This window comes from Nilaparvata lugens, chromosome Y (assembly GCF_014356525.2).
Source record: "Nilaparvata lugens isolate BPH chromosome Y, ASM1435652v1, whole genome shotgun sequence".
Taxonomy (NCBI): Eukaryota; Metazoa; Arthropoda; class Insecta; order Hemiptera; family Delphacidae; genus Nilaparvata; species Nilaparvata lugens.
Window position 1 is genome coordinate 9,267,777 of NC_052519.1, and position 22,210 is coordinate 9,289,986.

General features: G+C 33.6%; 2 protein-coding genes across 4 annotated transcripts in view; one reads left to right on the top strand and one right to left on the bottom strand.

The window, feature by feature from the left end:
• The window catches only part of LOC111051597 (sister chromatid cohesion protein PDS5 homolog B), a gene marked incomplete in the record, with an annotated part of 199,314 nt that extends 187,392 nt beyond the window's left edge, over window positions 1-11,922 (bottom strand). The window contains 5 exon segments of the mRNA XM_039443468.1: window positions 6,521-6,734; window positions 8,367-8,574; window positions 9,545-9,729; window positions 10,237-10,431; window positions 11,824-11,922. Coding sequence (XP_039299402.1) covers window positions 6,521-6,734; window positions 8,367-8,574; window positions 9,545-9,729; window positions 10,237-10,431; window positions 11,824-11,907 — 886 coding nt within the window.
• A 626-nt stretch (window positions 11,923-12,548) lies between these two features.
• LOC120355288 overlaps window positions 12,549-22,210 on the top strand; it is a 52,063-nt gene continuing 42,401 nt past the window's right edge. The window contains exon 1 of one of the 3 annotated variants that reach the window (XM_039443635.1): window positions 12,549-12,757. The gene's annotated coding sequence lies outside the window, so the exon portion shown is untranslated. Of the gene's footprint in view, window positions 12,758-12,877; window positions 13,044-13,407; window positions 13,542-22,210 lie in introns of those variants that run through there. The other 2 variants (XM_039443636.1, XM_039443637.1) reach the window with 2 other exon arrangements.

Genomic DNA, 22,210 nt, shown 5'->3' on the forward strand with positions numbered 1-22,210 from the left:
TAAAGAACAAATAATACCCGCACATATAGGAGCGCACTAAACTTTTTTGGCGCAAACCGTACAAAATCACCTTTTAGTACCTTAAATACCTTAATCACCTTTGTGTTTCGTTTTCTGCGTCGACAAGACAAGGAAGCTTGGCATTCCAGTTTCAGATCATCTGCTATTAAAGATAATAGAGGCCCGGGAATATCATCGAAATGCATTTCGCGGGCTCTTCCTGAGAGCAGGGTGCTCGCTTTCCAACATCATTCGCCATCGGTCATGCAACTTTTCCGAGAAGTTAAAAAATGCGCAATGGAAAAGAAATATGATTTTGTATGGATTCGGGACAGCAACGTTCTAGTGAAAAAGGATGAAGCGAGCAAGAGTGTGGTGGTGATAAAAAATGAAAGCGATATTTCAAAGCTGTAAGGTAATCATAAATCACTGGTAACTCAACCTTTTATTTCTATAAGTTTGTAATGGATATTTGTGATTTACTTGATGACTTAGAAAATATGAATAGTAATGAATCAATTAATCTATGTGATTTGAACGAAGTGAAAGTTTTTTTTTGCAATGATTCGAATTTAAAACTTTTTCATTTAAATATTAGGAGTATAAGGAAAAATTTTTGATGAATTGTGTATTTTGTTGTCTGGTCTTGATGTCGCGTTTGATATTATAGTATTTTACTGAGTCTTGGCTCACACACTATATAACTGGATTTGATATCTCTGGCTATAACAAAATCATAAAGCCAACAAAATTTTATAAAAAATGTGATGGTATTATTGTAGTATACATAAAGAATGAACTTAATTATAATATTTTGGAAGTAGATATAGATTATGCCAATGTTTTGAATTTCAAATTAGTGTATGATGAATTGGAGTTTTATTGCACAGCTTTATATAGGTCACCAGAAACTGATGTAGCGTGTTTTGTGGATGCTCTAGAGATTTTTCTGAATGAGACAGCACATTTCGAAAATAGGTTAATTGTTGGTGACTAATATTGATATTCATGATAAAAATTTGTCTCTTGTGGATAATAGATTTTTGGATAATCTTCTGGAATATTGCTTTATAAATTATCTCTATGGCAGTACTAGATGTACTGTTTTAAGTGAATCGTGTATCGATCAGATCTTTTTGAAAAGTAAGCATTGTCTATTCAAATCAGCTATATATAATTGTGCAATCACAGATCACAATGCAGTGATGTGTTGTGTAGAACGTAAGAGCCGGTTGTCATATGGCAGAGATGTTGAATCTGATTCCCAGGATGTTCAGGCTTTATTATTAAATGAAGATGTTTTTCAATCAAAAACATTCTTCGATGTATGAGGCGAAGAGACAAAATGTCTCTTAAGGTTCGTAAACAACCATTTAATGTACAGCTGATGGATTGTTTTAAATCATATAATCGAACACTGAAGTCGGCATTGAGAACTCTAAAGGAACAGTATTTCAAGAATAAATTAGTTGAATGTGGAAATAATCTAAGGGCTGTATGGAAGGTTGTGAATGAAGCAACAGATACCCCTTGTAAAACTAATTGTTCTATTAAAGAGTTGGTTACCAAGGATAATCGCATTTTGAGATCTTATCAAGTAAATGAAATAGCAGAGGAGCTCAATGAACATTTTGTGAGTGTTGGTAGAAGAATTTCTGAAAAAATTACTAAGGTAAAGGACAAGATTTTTAGGGAAAAAACTAATAGATTGTTTTGTAATTCGTTTTTCTTTTTTCCTGTCATAGCAGAGGAAATTGATATGTGTATTAAAAACTTGAAGAAAGGGGTAGCACCAGGATTTGATGGAATTTTTTCTAAATGTCTGAGTTCAAATTCTCGCATAATTTCAGTTCCTCTGGCTCAAGTAATAAATTTATGCTTTTTGAATGGTGATTTCCCCGACGAGTTGTAAAAGGCCACTGTTATTCCTTTGCATAAGAATGGTAACAAAAGTGATCCAGGGAACTATCGCCCAATTTCTCTGCTTTCATGTTTGTCAAAGGTGATTGAGAAATGTGTTAAGACTCGTTTGGTCGAATTCTTGGAAAAATATGAAATTTTATCTAATTGCCAATTTGGTTTTCGTAAGGGTGTAAGTACTTCTGATGCTGTATATAATGTTACTAAGAGAATTATTGAAACACTGGACAGGGAAGAAAAATGTATAGCTGTGTTTTTAGATCTCCAGAAGGCTTTTGATACAGTGGACCACAATATTTTATTTAGAAAGTTGGAAGGTATTGGAATTAGAGGTGTGTCTTTGGGTTTCTTCAAAAGCTATCTCAGTTGTAGATCACAGGTGGTTGGTGTTGATGGTATAATGAGCTCAGAATTAGAAATTACGATGGGTGTGCCACAGGGAACAGTTCTGGGTCCAATATTATTTTTGATTTACATTAATGACTTACTCAAGATAGAGCTTGAGAGCTGTTCTTTGTTTTCTTTTGCTGACGACACTGTTGCTATTTTCTGTGCATCAGAATGGGAAGATGTTTTTTGTAGAGCTAATGAGGGTTTGAAAGTTACAAAAAACTGGTTAGATTTCAAACTTAGTTAGTTTAAATATAGCAAAAACTACTGCAGTGTCATTTTCTTTGACCTCAGCAGGTCAGCCAGATAACCAGGGGAGTTTGGCTTTTCATGAAACTGGATGCGATGATAATAGTTGTCTATGTCCTATAATAATATTTAAGAACAGCACCGAATACTTGGAAATAATCATTGATAAGCATTTGAAATGGAGAGACCATATTTCATATTTATGTTCTAGGTTGAGGAAGACGCTGTATAAGTTTGTTCAACTGAGAAATATTTTTTCCTACAGTTACCTTGAAAAGTGACGATTTCTTCACTGATTACAGAACGCAAAGATTCACTTTTCCGCTCTAGAGCGGGAAAAATCTTTTCTGCACTCCAGATTTGCAACACGGCAACACAAAATAGTTGGTGGGTTAAATGGAGGATTAGTGCACGAAAACAAAAATTAAGTTGGTAACAATGACTGTGATTAGATTTAGATGAGAATCATTTCAATGGCTACCCTACATTTATGATAAAATCCCAATCTAGAAATCCTAAACAAGAATAATGTTCATCTAAATCATAATTAAATAATCATCATTTACGAATTCTCATCATTTAATAATAAATAATAGTTCTTTCCTATTGATAATAATTATCAATAATAATTATTATTATTCCAACTGCAAGAAGTGAGAAAAGTAGCAAATATACACTATAAAATTCGAATTTTGAGGTTAAATGATTACCGTTCGATATTCATATAAATAGAAATAATAAAAAACATAACAATACTACAATAAATATTCTCTGTTGTCTATGTTATTTTTATAAATATTTCTCAGTTTACATTGAGCATTTTTCTCGGTAATTTGAGCAAAAGTCTAAATTTCTGAATCGTGTTTCAGTAATTTTTTAGCTGGATGAAACAAACTTAGGTACGATTCTTCCCGCTAGGTCGCGCGCTTGTCGGTTCAGCCATCTTGTTGTGTTCAGCCATTTTGCAGCTCATTTCAGCCAACAAGCTGCTGGCGTGTAGCCTATGTTAATGTGAATTTTTTGTTCTATCTGTATTTTTTCTGATTCTTGAATGAATAAAAATGAGAATTTTGGCTGAGAATTTTCAACTTCAATTAGATTATTAATTTTTAAATGAGTTAAGGTTGTTATTAATAACAGCATCACACACACAAACATTTGATGGATTGCAGCCATCATTTTACCCATAATTATTCATTTTTCATATTCAATGGTAACTGTAGGGAAAGTTTAATGTGAAATACGTGAGCAAAGTTCCTCTGCAGCACTCAAGAAGCCATTCCGCCCTCGCCTACGGCTCGGGCGTAAACGTTTCTTTCGGTGCAGCAAACTGTCACTTTGCACACTAGTTGCACAAATAACTATTACAGTTGAGCAAATTGAAATGGTTTTCTTTGCGCTTGTGCAGTCAGTTGTGCGATATGGTATAATTGGCTGGGGTGGTTGTGGTGTTACCGTTCTTAAGCCTTTTATAGTATTGTATAAGAAAATTATTAAAATATGCTTGAAAAAGCCGGTTAGATATCCAACAAATTTGCTCTATAAAGAATTTAATGTTCTCAGTATTGAGCACTTGTATGATCTTGACCTAGCTAGTTTTGTCTATTCGTGGCCCAATAGATTCCCTATAGCCCCTCATGGCGGCTATGTTACTCGTAGACAATCTGAGAGATTTTTGCTAGAACCACCTTGTAGAACAGCGGCTGCCAGTGCTCATGCAGCGTATTATGGTCCTAGACTTTTAAACCGTCTGTTGCTTGAAGTTTCTGGAGCATCCCAATGTATACCAATTTGTTATTATTCTTTCACTTTCAAAACTTTTAGACAGTATCTTCGACACTACTTATTAGGGAGACAAAATTAAGACTAATTTTGATTTATTTCTCAAATCTGTTTGTAAATCTCAATTCTATTCTTAAAATACATATCTTACTTAGTATAACAGAGCAGAAGAGAATTTGTTGTTTTATTTTTAAATATTGGTGATCTTTATCTTTGATGTAGAACATATAGTTGAATCTCAATTAGGCCTATGCTGATTACAAGAGCAACATATGTATGAAAATAACATAAGAGAATGGTATTTTCTTTTTTTCTTGATATTGTAATGTAAAATTATAAAATCTAATTATGTTATTAATATTACGATGTATATTAGTATCTTATGCTATCCAACATTCTAGAGATACACCATCCCTCATCACAAGCTTTGCTTAAAGAGGGATGCAACAATATTATTTAGAATATGATATTTTATGTAAATATTCATTATTTTATAAAGAATTTGTATTTTATGTTTGTAAGTATGAATTGTATGAAATTTTGAATATGCATAAGTCATTCACATTACACTATTAGAATGTAGGTATGAAATATATAGTAATGATTTATGAATATCCATAATACAGGATTACTACAAAAGATTCATCGGTTTTTGAAAAGTCCTAATTACCAAAGTACTTATTGAAAATTAATAATTTTTTTTTTATTTAGTATTTTTTTAAATAATAAATACCTCGGACCTCATTTAGACTGGGCAGCCAGGACGCGTAGCCAGTCAGGCAACCAGGCGACACAGTCAGCCGGGCAGGCAATCGCCACTCCATCAACGGGCACTGTTTTTAGACTAGGGCAGCCACATTTTGGCAGTTGGTTGGATGCCGATTTCAATAACCACACTGGTAGCCAAAACATGGCTTCCAAGTCTTAAAACAATGCCCGGTGGTGTAATGATTGACCGCCTGTCCGGTTCATTAATCTAAAAAATAATTCACTTCAGCCTAATGGGAGCCCAAGGTATTTATTGTTAAAAAAACTTTGGATTTTCATCTTTCTACTGGTATGAAGATTATTCATTTCAAATAAGTAAGTTGGTAATTATGAATTTTTAAAATCCAATTAATCGTTTTTTAGTAGCCCTGTATATTCAGGGCATTATATACACATAATTTATAATTTAAAATTCTTTACTAGGAGAAGCTAGTAATTTATTAGATGGAAATTAGAATTAATGATGAATTTTGTCGACCAAAAAGAAAACATTTAAAGTTTGTGTGTCATTGTGAAGGCGATGTTGTGGTAGATATGTATATTGAATGATACCTGCTTGAAAATGTCAAAACAACTCATTTATTAACTCCATTCACTAGATAAAGTATTAATAATGGTGTAGCAACCAAAACTAGCATCTCAATTATTTATTTGATAGATCAGTGGTTTTGGCAATTATTACAATTCGTTTCCATTCAACAGGGAACATAACCTTAAAGGTTCTTTTCAGTTATGTTTCAAAGGTAAAAGAAAAGGATAGGGAGGTTAGGTTTTTGATCTTAAATGGCAATATGATAATATTATTTGAAATGTGTTGATAATTTTAGATAATAAACACAAATAACGACAATTTTAGATACTAGCATATTTGAGATATCGCGCTTACGAATGACATCCCAAATGTGGACGCAGCTTAAATCAGATAACTAAATTTAGTTGTCTTTCTTCGTTAGGGCTACTTTTGAATGGGAATAAAAATGAAAATCCAAGTACCCGTTTTAAAATTGTTTACTTACGACATGTTTCGGCTATGATGCCATTATCCAAATGCATTGGATACTTAGATAGCTACCTATAAAAAGGATATTTGGATTTTTATTTATAAATTTAGTTGTCTACTAATTTTTTGAAATCAATAGTTACAAAGAAACGAATACTGCGGAAGGTAGATTCAAAGACCTTAAGTGTATGTGGACATAGATAAACAAAATCTGTTTATGAAGTTGTGTGAGCTGAGTTATGATGTGGGCATTAACATATATTTCCCCAACTGCCAAAATAGCCCAAGGAAGCCCATACATTTTTATATGCATGAAGTTGTTTGTGAATCATAAATGATTGAGACATTGCTAAGGATTTAATTACCTGCCAAGAAAAGCTCTCCAAAGGGGCTGATGACTTTTTGCCAAATTTGAGTCTTTTTCAGAGAACATTCTTGCGAGTAATCCCACCGCTTCCAGCCGCTCCTGCTCGAGATTGGATTTCAGTTTACATTCAAGCTGGGGGAGAACAGCGGACAGAACCGACGGGCAAATGTTGTTCAACTCGTAGATCAAGCTGTAAACTTTGGAGCAAATAGCAATACCCTTTTCTTCTTTGCCAAGAATCAGAACGTGGTTGAAGAACTGAAAAAAACAAATCAATGATTATTGTAAACAAACAATAATTGTGAAGATCCAAGAAGGACAAGAATCAAGTCAAAAGAAAAATTAACCTCGATAATCCGGTCCTCTATAACTCGTTAGTGGAGGATCAGTTCCTGGAATACCATTTATTATTTTTTGACAATCACAAATCATTATTACAATATAATATGATTGAGAGAAGACATCAGGTATAGCCCAAAACTATATTTCTCCCAAATTTTGATTAATAATACCCTTTTCAATTCGTACTAAAGCAATGCATTTTGGTTCTCTCGTAGTAAAATCGGGAGATGGATTATCTTTCAACCTCTTATTACTTCTTAGTCCCATACTATACGAACCGAATAAACAGGGCCAAATTTGTTGGGGTATAGTCTGCCCCATAAGAGGCAGTGAGTTCTGTAACAAGTGAAAACGCGACCGCGTTTATTCGGTCCTTATAGCATAGGTTTCCCATTACATCTGCAATTTTTTGATAAGATTAGTTGACTAATTATGGAAAACACCAGCTACAAAATTCAACATGACGCCTTTCACTTATGACTTTCAAACAATAGTAATTTATGTATTAATTTAAATATTCAAGTACAGATATAATTGAGTGAGAAAATCATGTAGTCTATAAACTTCAACTTTAAGAGAAGTTATACAAATATTAATTAAAATTTGAAAATTTGGAATGATTCAGATTTATAATTTGTGAATATTATTTGCGTGAAGCAAATGGGTTTGATATTTGAAAGGAGGATAAACAAACCTCAAATCCTTCAATTTCGACCTACAAATATATGAAGCTAACCAGAAGCAATTGCATATTAACAGCTATTTATTATTATATGGATGAAGCTACTTTATATTGAACTATTCATCTGACACATTATTGACAACTCTATCAAAAAATATGCTGGTGTAATTGGGTCCTTAGTTTGGGCTCAAGTTTTGTCAGCCAGAAAACTTTCATATTTTCTGATTTTTTTTTATACACCATGAAAGGGGAAGATAATATTACAGTAGCCCTACTATAGTCTATATTACTATGTTATCGCATAATTCTTCAATGATGAGGTCACCAACCGGAAATACATTAACTGCCATACGAAATTATTGTGTATCTCCTATTCCGTTTGCAAGCGTGCGTTGTTTAATTGCAAATGTAGTTGTGTAACTACTAGTTGAACCTGACTTATAAAACCTAATGAATTAATAAGTGTAAATATTACAAAAAATTTGGTCAACTTTATTTTAAACTTAAGATCATACTACACTCCATTACTAATAGCCTATATATACTCGTATATCTAATTCATCATAAAATAATTAACAATGTATAATTATTTTTTCTCATAATATGAAGAATGAAAATGAACCACAATTCATAACCTTGATAATTCGTCATCCCTCGCCCTCCATAATTCGTGATAGACGCTTGGTCCCGTTAACTACGAATTATTGAGGTTTTATATGCAGAAAATTTAATTTAGTTGGTTCACCTTCAAATGAAAGTAAATCGCATATTCCAAGTACGGTAATTGTTTTTATTTAAAAATAGATCATTGTTCATTTACGTGTAGTTAAGTTTTATTATAGCAATGAACAACTTTTGAAACTTACCGCTTGAATGTAGGGCTCCAGAGTGTCAGAGCATTTAATTACTAAACTCTTCGCTAGATCATACGCGTTTTTTCTTTGTGACTTGTACGGATCCACAATATTCATCAGGATGATATCTAAAAGCTTATTGCTTACAACATCGGATTCAGTTATCAATGGGCAAAGAACATCCAGCATGAATATTTTGACTTTGCTGGAATGCTCGTCACTGTAAATAAATGAAGCAATAGTTTTCAATTACAAAACAAATATAAGGTATTCAAAAGAGCACAAGGATACAAAAACATTGTTTGAAAACAGACAAGAATATGGATAGTTTTGAGAAAATCATGACACATAAAAGTAATGGTATTCATGAAACAAATGTAGTATGTATCTATAGTTAAAAAACAAACATGAAAAACAAATATACAACAGTTGGTTAATAATAGCATCTGAAAATTATATATTGTCAAAAAGCTTCAGTCTTGAGTATATTTACCAGGTTCAAAAGAGCAATGATTAGTGACATAAAAACAGAAATAAACTTAATTCCAGACTTATCCATAACTTGTAATACAATATAAATGGTTGATGTCGGACCACGACTATGCCCTGTCGTAGTGAACTTGCCTCTCAATTAATAGGTTGTGGTTAATTTATAGGTTTCACTATAGCTGAAAATGTATGCCAATCATTTCCAACGTTAATCAAGATTATGTACATTTTTCAAAGTGATATATAATTATTGATGATTGATAATTATTATTAAACGAAAATCCAAAGTTAAATGCTGTAAACCACCCCGATGACTTCGGCTACTGCAAATATTGTTTACAGCATTTAACTTTGGATTTTGTTTAATAATCACTATTTTATCGATTAGCATTTGAATAAAGAATTTCTTATCAATTTCCATCAGATAAATAATTATTTCATTTTTAAAATTATTCATTTATACATCTCGTGAAATTGTTACCGCACAGGTTCCACCTACTTAATTTGCATGATTTCAAGGATGCAGATATTAAATATTCTTAACCATACTATTCAAATGGCACTGCTTTGGTCAGCATTTTCGGGAGCTATGATGAAGATGACAATTATTAACACCTACATATTAACAACACTAATTATCATTAAAATGGTACTTAAATTAATTATCTGAAATTAATAAATTTGAAAAAATGTGTACTCACTTTACTATCTTAAACATTAGTGTAAAAAGATGACAAAAAATCTCCTGGCAGTCCTCAAGTTCGAAGCACATGTTGAATGATTTGACTTGAGCCAGGTTGTCAAGAAGATAGAAATATCTCTTGAAAGCTGGGTCTTTAGGATCTTTTAGTCCAGACAATTGCTTTATAATAAATAGGAAGATTGTCTGCGAAAATATAAAAAATTGGTATCAACTACACATAAATTCAACAATTCACAATTTTATCATTGAAAACTGAGAAGATTCATGACATTAAGAAAGTCTTGTGATGAGAATTTACAGTGTAATCGCCTCAATTATTTAGTAGTCAGTATAATTCCAATAAATTCAAACAGCATCAAAGTTGCATGGAGCCATCACATATGAAAAATAAAATTTATGCAACAAAACAAGTAAAGATTAGAAAAATCAAAAATTAATTATTGATAGAATAAATTGTGCACGCAAACATCACAACCACATATCAATTGAAACTTTAGACAACATATTCAATACTGAAGAAAATTAAATAAAAACACACATAATTTTTTAGAATTGGACAACATTGTTGTTGTTACAAAGTTGTGTAGAATTTGACAACATTATGTGCGTTTTTATTTAATCATGGAGCGGTTCTACAATATTGACAGTGATTCAGCATAATATTAAATAACGAATTATATAACAGCTCACCTTCACATGTTCCGGATCTTTATAAGGAGCATCTGGAGCATACACCCTGAGAACGTCCGCTATACAGCATGCTATAAGAAGCTGAACATCTCTGCTAGGATGCAGTAAGAATGCATCATCTGCTAAATGTATTGCCAATGGTATGTATTGCTGGTACATTCCCTGACCCATCCCTTGAAGAGTATGGGCCAGAGTCTGCAATAAAAAGCACCAATTATTACAATCACTTAATATTAATTGATAATTCTGTATTTCAATGCAAAAAAAAAACAAATGACAGGAAACGTTTTTTCTCCAATTTTATGGAGAACTGGCAAAAATTATTTATTCGAAGAAAATTATTTATTTCATTGCATTTTAATAAGTATTAATTTACTGAGGAGAAAGCAATTTCATCATCATAATAAGATCTTTGAAAATATTAGAAATCAGTGACTGAATCAGGCTGAACGATTAAGTTTTTTTCAAACAATGCGATGATAATAATAACTCTACTATAAATAATTAATAGTTTCTATTAATTTGATATCTTGGTTCAGGCCTACTTATAAATGGTTATGCCCTCGATTGACTGATAAATCACTAGGCAAGATGGAATTTTGTTTCACTGATGTATTTCTTTATTTATTTAATTTCAAAATCGGAGAAATCATGTTATTCTTTTTTCGACATTGTGAATACTAACGATGTGCTCACAGTGAGTATAGAATGTAATTCTATACATTATATACTCACTGTGTGCTCATGGATTGTTCAAGTTAGTATTGTCATTGTTATTGTGAGAATTTTATATGAATAATGAAATATAATTATTCCTATAATCTATGATTTGTCAGACACTACCTCAACTGATATGATATTAACATGGAATGCATTATTGATATCTTTTTGATTATAATGCGACAATTTACATTATGAGTGCATCTATTTTCATTTTTTGATTTTTTTGCAATTATTTATTCATTTTTACATCTTAGTAATAAACCATTTCTATTCTACATTTCTATTCTACACTAATTACAGTATAACTTGTAATTTGAAATTTTTAAGCTTTGGTTATGAAGGTACTCTAGTGTTAAAACAAGAGTGTAAAAACAATCTTTAGTTACGTGGCATGGAAAACTTGTAGTATGCCTACTGAAATAAAACAGTTTATAATGAATTCCGTAATGTCAGTTGATATTGAGTTACAAACAAGGAGGTGTTGAGGAGGGTTGGGGAAAGAAGGAGTCTGCTGGATGTGATAAAGGGAAGAAAGAGGAGATGGCTGGGACATTGGATGAGACGGCAATGCTTGTTGGTGGATGCCATGGAGGGGACCATTCAGGGAAGAAGAGGAAGAGGGAGAAGAAGATACAAAATGTTGGACGACATCAAGGAGGGGATGAGCTACTATACAACGAAGCGACTGGCAGAAAATAGAAGAGAGTGGAGGGCTGCTGCCATATAGAAGGACCTGCTTACGAGCAGAAAACTACAGACAGACAGTTGATATTGGATGAGGGAAAAATCGAGTTGAAGGACCTAAACTGCTTCCTACAAACAAATCTTAAAATAAAAATCATAGTTTAGATGAAGATGAATTACCTTGAGTCGCCTAATGAGCTCATCTGCTCCCAAGCTGTCGTCAACTGGCCTGCAGCCCTGAGGATACACTATTTCGTGCGGCATTGAACTGCAATACACAAGACACAAGATTCAAACATTAAATAACTTTTGCGCAAAGATCATCAAATATTACATTGAACCCATTGCCCCCACATGGGGGAATGTGGATGTAGAACCTCTATCCTCGGGTCCGAAGCGAGTACGCCTACAGTAGTTTTTTTATTGTACGATATTATTTTCCAGAAGATCATAGATTCAAGATAAAATTATGTAATTACGAGTAATAATGACTATAGTGAAGTCCACGTTATAATCACAGTGGAGAAAGATAGCAGAACAACGTTGCCGATCTGTCTTGTCAATGCCTTCTATAGACGGTAGCTGATACAGAGCGCGCCTAATTGTAGCGAGATTCGATGGTGAACTTTGGTGTCACATTGTAAAAATTTCATATCAAAATCCTTAGCATAATCAATCATTCAACTTCAATTTATTTTGTCCATTCAAATAAATTTATTCAACCGTCAAAATATCAACCATTATATTTTTATATGATTTTGTCATTACCATCTCGATCATACTGTTAACTGTTCCAAGGAGGTTAATAAACTGTTCTAATACTCTGTTACTCTGTAACATGTAGTACCTGTTCCATTTTTAAATTACTATAGAAGTACTGTTTTGATTTGAATAAATTTATTATTATACAAGCTTTACTAACTGATCTACACCTTCCAGTCTTATGTTTTGTTAAGACCTTATTATGAGATGAAAATGTAATTTTATTTAGTATACTGTTGAGTGTTTTTTGAATGTGATAATTGAGTTTCTTATCTAAAATATTTAAAAGTGAATGTAGAACTATCTTTTTGCAAATATTGCTGTAATAGCCGGTCTTGAGCTGTTCTTGAAGGTAAAACTAGTTTGTTTTTTTTTTTAATCTTCTATAATAGAATGTTTATAGTTTATGCAGTCTGTTGAGATTTGATTTATTTATTTTTACACTTATTCTTTCTTAAATGCATTTTTTAAAGGTAGGCTAGTGTATAATACAAATACAGTAAAGCTAAAGTTTATCTAATAAGCTCAATTTTTTATGTTGCGTGATTCAATTAAGCCTATTTAAATTGTGCCAGCAATTAAATTTTGTAGAAATTGGACAGCAAGGATTACAATTCACAACTGAAGCTTTCAGTTAGGTAACTATTGAAATCACGTAACCTATAGAGATTTGGTGAAAGACTCCAATGTTGGCCATAAAATGTAACATTTATTCAGGTTTTTATTCAGAAGACGAAATATTCCAATAGAGTAGTAAAAGTAAAGAATAGAAATGATGTGATTTTTTATAATAATACACAAAAACCATTTAAAGTAAATGAAAGGTTAGTCAAATTTGTAGGTTGGGATTAGAGTGCAAGGATGCTAATGTATTTAAAATTCTTATTCATTTATTGGATAGAGCAAACAATACAATAGTTGGTGGAGAAAAAACAGGCTATTGCCTAGAACTTCTTCAATTTCCTAATTTTGTCTTGAATTGTCCAAATATTATGTAGGTTAGGTATGTCCATTTTAATTTATACACTAGGTAAATCATTAATCTGAATATACAAATCAGAATAAAACAAACAATTGATATGGAATTCAAGTCAAGTCAACTCCATACCGTACCTACAACAAATATTTTTACACGAGTAGGTAACTTGAGCATAAAGAGTAACATAACTAAATTCTACTTGGAACTGTGCTTTAGTAAACTAGGCCTATATCCTGCTCAATTATAAACTTCCTATTGCTTGAAATTTCTAAAAAAGTGCCCTATATGGGTGTCTGTCAATAAATCTTCATGATTTAAATAGGTAGTTCTTTTTCAGATGAATATCTTTTCAAATGGCAATAAAATACTGTGCACCTTTTTTCAAATTTATGAATCTACAGTAATCAATTGATCGCTTGGAAAGATCATTAAAAAATCTGGTTTGTTCATACTAATTTAAAATTCACGTCACTTCTAGAAAAGCTCATACACTGCAACCTGTGGGAGTAAAATAATATAGGCTACATCGACTTTTGTGATAAACATTGATCAGTACGGTACTGTATGGATTTTAATAACCTACACAACCCATACCAAACCTAACTAACTTAATTGTCAGAAGCCCATAAATACCGTATAGTGCACTACACCAAAATTGTTGTTTATTATATTACTCATACTATATTATGTCATAAACTATCTTATTACGGTTTTAATCAATTGGCTGTTGACCTTATTTATTCCTATCTTATAAAAAGAGTACCGTACAGTATGTTTTAAAAAATTGGCGAGTATTATAGAGGTGGAATAGTCAAATACGGTGTGCCACAAGGTTCCATTCTTGGTTCACTGTTATTCATTGTTTATATTAATGATTTGCCAAATATTATTATTGATTCTTGTAATGACGATAGTGCTTCGTATTTGTTTGCAGATGACTTAGGTTTGAAAGTGGCTAATAAGAATAAGGATCATTTGTATTCTAACACATTGAATAATACCTCTAAAATTGAAGATTGGTGTGCAGCAAACAATCTGAGCATTAATTCCACAAAAACAGAGGATATAACTTTGGGCTTTGACAGAAAAATTAATGACATAAACTCAATTAAGCCTAAGTTTCTTGGCGTGAGAATTGATACTAACCTGACTTGGAAATGTCATATAGGCTAACATATATTTATAAAAAAAATCAACAAGGGCATCTTCCTTTTACGTAGATTATACAAAATGTTAATATTGTTGGTTAGGCCTATTAGCATCTTATAATTACAAAATTACCCATTATACAAAAGCATTATGTGAAGCGTTCTGACGAGCGTTCCAAACGGCGTGGCGCGGCGCGATGTCACTCCAGCTGGAACGATCCAAATCCGTAAATATTTTGTGGGTCAATTCATGAGCACTCCATTCCATCACTCCAGTAGTTGATGGTTTGTGATCAAGTATGGACGAGGAACTTCTCCTGATTTCAACAGCTGTGTGTTTGTACGTAAAAAGAAAAAACCCAAACGGAAATGGGTGAAACGTTTATTTTCGAATAGGCGGAATCACACGCATCTGAATTTATTTCAAGATCTTAGTGTCGAACCTTCGGACTGGAAGAATTATTTGCGTATGGATGAATATACCTACAACCATTTACTTCGTTTGGTAACACCGATGATTACAAAGAAAGATACAGTCATGAGACAGTGCATTACTCCCCATGAGAGGTTGGCTGCAACTCTACGTTTCTTGGCCACCGGGATGAACTATGAAGAGCTGAAGTTCATCACAGCGATATCACCGCAGAGATTGGGAGTAATTATTCCTGAAACCTGGGGTAGATATATGGGTAGATTCAGGGGTAGATATGTTGAATACAAAAATCAATAAAATTCTTTCAATAATGTAGATATTTATATAGATTTGTATTTCACATAATGCTTTTGTATAATGGGTAATTTTGTAATTATAAGATGCTAATAGGCCTAACCAACAATATTAACATTTTGTATATTCATTAAAACTATTGGGTAATTTTGTAATTATAAAATGCTAATAGGCCTAACCAACAACTCTAGTAGCGACTCTAGTTACAGAGATACAAACGATAAAACACAGAAATACTTGATAATAACAACTAACCTTATTCATTTCCTTCCGAAATGAGCATCTCATCGAGTTGAGCTTCTTAGTAACTACATCTTTTGTAGCTGTGGGATCAACAGTTTTAAAAAATTCAAGGATCATCTCCAGAGCAGCGTTCCTTTTTACCTTGTCATGGTAACCAGGGTCTGTTATTTTCCACAAACAGGTATGACCCCTGTACATCTCGATCACAGAGATTACAAAATCCCGGTTCGAACTCATGAGAACACAACAACACAAGAACAAAACAAGAGCAAAAAAGCAATCTATCCTTCCAAGTCAACGGTCTGACACGCACTGAGACGGGACAACCCACAGGTTTCCACATTCACGGTCGTTCCGTCGTTCCAGCATGCCATCGAGATTCCCCATTCACGAGGAGTTTGAGTGACGTAGGTTTGGCGTGGCGCGATGGATTTTCAACCGGTTGGAATTCCATCGAGCCTCGTCGCTCCACCAAAATACGAGCGCGATTCACCATTCACGTCGTTCCAATGGCACGCTACCGTGCCATTTGGCTTGTTGGAACGCTCATCAGTGGCCAGCTTTAATGTCAAAAGAAAGCAGTGAGAATAATTTGCCACAAGGCTCCTCGTAATCCATGCAAATTATTATTTATTGAGCTCGGACTATTAACTCTGCCATCTTTGTATGTATTGTCATGCTTGATTTCAGTGAAGAAAACTGAAAATCAATATGATGTTAACTCTAGTAGAATAGAATAGAATAGAATCTTTATTGCAGCAATATCTGAGGTCATCAGATACAATACAAGTGTCAAATATATACAACATGATACAAAATAAAAATATATTACATCAGTAAGTTACACTATCAGTACCCTATGATAATATGTCACCTGATTTTCAACTTATAACCGAATATTCCTAGCTAATGTATAAAAATCTTCAATCTTGTTTAAAGGGTTAGCTGCTAAGAAACGTTTCATATGAATTTTAAAAGTTCCATTCTCCATATTTCTAAGATCTTCAGGGAGTGAATTAAACAATTTTATTGATAAAAATAGAAATGTTTTTTGTGTACTAGAATAGGTATACCGATAAGTAGTCAAATTACCCCTATTTCTAGTGTTATGGCTATGAACTACCCCCTGCTCCACAAACTTCTCCAAATTCTCCTTAACATAAATAAGGCTCTGTTGAACAAATATTGAAGGTAGAGTCAATATTCCCAGAATTTTAAAATGCTCATCACACTGTGCTCGCTTAGAAAGCCCACAAATCAGTCTGATAGCCTTTCTCTATATTCTAAAAAGTCTACCACTGTAAGCTCTGGAACCCCAAAGTATGGTGCCATATGACAGATGAGAATTGATGTGAGCATAATAAATCACCTTTAAAACATCCAAACTGACATATGACCTCAGTTTTCTAATTAAGAAGACTCCCTTATTCAGCTTGCTAGCAACAATGTCAATATGCTGGGACCAACTAAGGCAAGTGTCAAGTGTGAAGCCCAGAAACTTTGCCTCTTTCTCCTCATTCATAGTCAGTCTTCTATTATAACTGATAGTCAAGTTCTGAACTTTATCAGAGTTTACACATAATAAATTTGAATTACACCAGCTTTCGATCGAATCAGCCAAGTCCTGGGAAGCTTGACTCAATGAAACTACTGTGGGAAAGCTCAGAAAAACACACAGATCATCCGCAAACAAATAGCTTTTGGCTGGAGGGTTTACAATTGTTGGTAGATCATTTATATAGACGATGAACAAAATAGGCCCTAAAATAGAACCCTGAGGCACGCCATGGGAGACAGGTAGATACTGTGACTCAGATTCCTCAAAAACAACCTTCTGGAATCGATCCCCCAAATAAGAATCTACCAGTCTCAAAGATCTTTCCTGGAAGCCATAAAATGCAAGCTTATCTAGCAACAATTTGTGCGATACAGTGTCAAATGCTTTTGACAGGTCAAACAATTTAGTCTGAGTAAATTTCTTGTTTTCCAAAGAATTCAGACAATCCCTGCATAGATCAATTGCAGCTCTAACCGTATTTCTCCCAGTCCTATATCCAAACTGAGAATTGTTGAAAAGATTGTTTCTTTCGAAGTAATCCACAATTTGATCATTTAGAGCCTTTTCAAGTACTTTTGAAACAGTAGTGGTTATGTTAATAGGTCTAAAGTTATTATAATCTGATCTACAGCCTTTTTTATAAATGGGCAGAACTTTATTCATCTTCAAGCTTTGTGGAAAAACACCTTCAAGGATTGAACTATTAACTAAGTGTGTAAGAGGATCTATAATATAATCAAGACTGAGTTTAAGCATCCTAGGACTAATGTCATAGACGTCTGCACTATTACTCCCCTTCATTTTCTTGAGTATATTAATTATGTTATCTGTTTCAACTAATTCAAATTCAAATCTGGACGTGGGCGCACAGTAACCAGCTCTCAAAAAGTCCATTGCACTATGACTGCAACTTTTACTTTCAACTTCAGCTACAATTTTATCTATGTTTTCTGTAAAGAATTTGTTGAACTGATTTGAGTTTAGTGAGCCTTTTTTAATCATTGACTTGGATTTACTCAGTTTTTTAATTATACCCCAAATTGCCCTGCTCTTGTTTTTGGATTCAATAATTTTTTTGTCATTTTGTGTCTTCCTTAGAGTCACTAACATGTCTTTGAATTCCTTTTTTCTAATTTTATACAGAATCTTTATTTCATTATCACCAGTATTAAGATAAACATCATAGAGCAGATCACACATATTCTTGATATTCATTAATTCAACACTATAGATTTTGCCTGGCTTAGGAGCTGTTGTCTTTAATTTTACAGTCTTCAATGGAAATGTCAAATCCACAATATTCTTGAGTGTACTCAGGAAAAAGGAGGTTTTTAGTTCTAGATTGCCATCTCTATATAGGTCCGTCCAATTTATTTTATGTAGCAAATTTTGAAAATGTATAATACTGTCACTGTTGATGTGTCGAATAGTTTTGGTTTCTGTGCAATTGCTTCCTGAATGTTTTGAAAATAATCTTGTTTTAAATGTGAGAGCCCAATGATCTGAGTACCATGTCTTTTCAACCCCACATGTAAAAGAACCTTCTCTGATGGTAGTGATGATATTGTCAATACAGGTTCCCCCATTAGATGAATTAGGTCTGGTAATATTGTTATAACTAATCGTCAATCCAAAAGAAACAAATAAGTCCTTCAATTCCTTAATATTATTGTCATTGCTTATAAAATCATAATTGAAATCAGCACATAAAATTATGTTATTGGCATATTTCAAGACATGTTCCAATATACAACTTAGTCTATCCAGGAATATGTTAAAATTATTATTTTCAGAGTTTGGTCTAAATAAAGCTAAAACTATTGTATTTGAATGCACTAAATGGATAGCTGTCGCCTCTAAAACCATCTCTATTGACATCTGATTTATGCTTTCAAGCCGTTCAAAATCTAGTCCATTTTTCACATAGATCAGGCACCCCCCATGTTTCCTGGTGACCCTACAATAAGCATTCCCAATTGAAAAGCCATTAATTCCATACAAGTCAACCTCCTCTGACTCCAACCATGTTTCAACTATACAAGCAATGTCCACATTCAAGTCTTTAAGTTGATATTCAACAGAGTCAAGCTTATTTCTGATGCTTTGAACGTTCCAATGGAAAATAATAGTATCAAAATTGTCGTAATTCTGATCATTTTTATATTTAACTTGATTACCTGAGTCAACAATATACTCTATACATGGATTTCTATGTGCTTTACTTCTTCTAAAAAAGACCTGGGCTTCGTAATGACTGGTATCTGTAAGACTGGATTTGAATTCAAACTCATCTCACAAACTCCACCTGTGATCAAACCTGACAAATTATTACAACTCTCAACACCAACAAATGAACAATCATTGCTTGAAAAAGAAGCTGATTTGATTGACAAGACTGGGGCCACGTCATACGTCTGAGTAGATCCTGATAGTAAATTCAATAACTCATTTGCAAGTCTTATTTTCCCATGCCTATTAAGATGCAGCCCATGCCGAGTGTGAAATCTCGCCTGGTAGCTCCATATGTTTAGCATACTCAGAGAAAACTCTTGGGAAATTGAACAAACAGCTTCATTAAAAGACTCTATACACTTGTTCATATGCGACCCCACTGCAAGATCATACCTGTATGGTATTGTCGAAAGAATCAGCCCTAACTTATTGTTCCTCAGAGTACTAACTAGTTTACGGAGCTTCATTATACAATTATAAATGTCTATCTCCGTAGAGGTGTCATTAAAGCTATTTGTTCCCCCTATAAGAACAACAGTATCATCTTGTTTCATTGTGCCAAGCTCAAATGATGACAAAATACCATCCATGATATAATTAATCGGTGCGCTAGTAGAAATCAATGACTTGAACTTGAGCTTAGAGGCTGACTTCCTATCCATCAACTCCCTTATGCCTTTCACATGGCTGTCACCCCACAGCCAAACACTTGAAGAGTCTTCAACAAGAATGTCATTATCAGGAGAAACATTTTCAATCTGATAATTGTTTCTATAAGTTCCTACTCCATTAAAAACTGAGCTCATCATGGAACAAGCATTAAGAAAACTGTTCAGTACTGACTTGGCCTTCCCAACATTAGTCTTCATATCTAATATCAAACACCTATTTTTCTCCAAATCAGACTGTAAATCAGAAATCCTATTGAGAAAGAGCCTTTTCTCCGAACATGTACCCTCCCCCTGCACTACATCAACAGAACAACAATCCGTACCGATATGTTGCTCGACGTCAATTACCTCGTTCAAGCGCACATTCATCTCCTCCGTTTGAGCACCAAAATCCCTAAACGTTTTATCTTGAAGATCCATTATCAATTTTTCATTCATTATGGAACGGTCAACAGCAGCATTCCATTGTACCCATAGACGAGAATTCTCCGCAACCAGATTATGATTCTCAATCATTAACTTCTCAATAAGATGAAAACAGCCAACGCAAACATCCTGAGAAACAGATTTATTTATCCTATCAGGCTCTACACACTCTGAAGACACCTGGTTGTGTAATTCAGATACAACAGGGAGTTCAGTTTCATTGGCATGAGATATAGGGGTGGAAGACATTGCAGCTGACATCACACTAATATTTGATGCAACATGTGAATGGTCATCGCAAACGGAATCCTCATCTGCAGAGTCGTCGTTTAACCTCGTTGTTCCATCACAAGGAGGAGAATGATTGTGAGAATCAGATTGGCTCATATCTACTATTTTTTTAATATTTCTATCAGTTTTAAGAGTAGCCTTACATGTCTTTGACAGACAACGCCAATTTATGTTCCCCAATGAATTAGCAACTGTTTTTCTGTAAGTAAAACTTTGAAAGGTCAATTTAGGGTTGCCCTTGTTAGTCTTTCCAACAATAAACTCAACCCCTTCAGCCATTCCTCCCTATCCCCTGACTCGTTCAATATGAGGTTCTGATAATAAAGTGATTGTGTAGTTGAAGAAAAAAAATCAAGAAAATTTTACTGTAAGACTGAAAATATTCTACATGTACTAGAGAGTAGGTAGACTAGTTGTTTATAGTGTACGACGTAAACTAAAAGAGTAAAGAGTGTAAAAATCCTTTTGATATTAAGTATTCAATTGATAATAAAGTATGAATATTATTGGAATTATGTCATGAATTGATTATTTCTATTCATTAATCATGAATATGATGATTTAAATTATAAGTTCAGAATTCTGTGCGGTATGCTGACAATAATATTTTAAGAAGAAAAAAAAAGATTAATGAGAGAGCTCTTCAAAACAAACAAGTTTAACGCTAGTAAAGGGAAGGATTAAGAAGATTAATCGGCTAGAGAAACAAATAAAATCTTATCACTAGAATGTTGAAGATGATATATCTCAGTGAAAGTCTGATAAGGAGTCTAAATGTGCACCAAGCAAGGAATCACGCAGCAGGGTTGACTCTCTTCGTTCTGCAGCAAGGATTACTCATCATCATCAAGCAAGAAATTAGTTCCGTATCATTAGATCCAACTGGGTATCTCAATCGGTATATCATTCATCCACACAGACACTTCAGATCGAATAAGTTGTTATTGGTTCAATGTAACAAAATATTGATATTGACAGTGCAGAGAAACCAACAATGTCCGATGTACACGAATTATTATATTTTTCATCTCATTCAAAAGTTCATTTTCAATAGATAGGTGGACGCAATAATCATTGAACAAGCAACACGGTATTAGATATTGTTGCACACCCAGCTTTGGGTTCAGGCCACTGAATATTCCTTTGAGCAGCCTCACTACAACGTGTTACTTGGTACCGACGTCAAACAAGATTCTTATTACAGGTGGTACAATTTCATCCCTCAAGTTTGTTTCAGGGAGGTCAAAGTTCAATCCGCTCCAACCAACTCACAATCACCGGCTTCCTTGTCTCTTTCTTGTAGGTTAGGAAGTAATTATCAGCAATTAGACTTAAGTTACGTCTCTCTTCAGGCAAAACTATTAATGCACTCGTAGAATCACTTCCCAAATATTTAAAAATCACTCACTTAGAGGGTAAGACTCGCAAAATAACTACATAATTCACAAAAACAGACAGACGAACTTTCGAGTACACCACTCGTAGCAGCCAGTGCTACCAACTCCAGGTGTAGTATACACCAACATAACA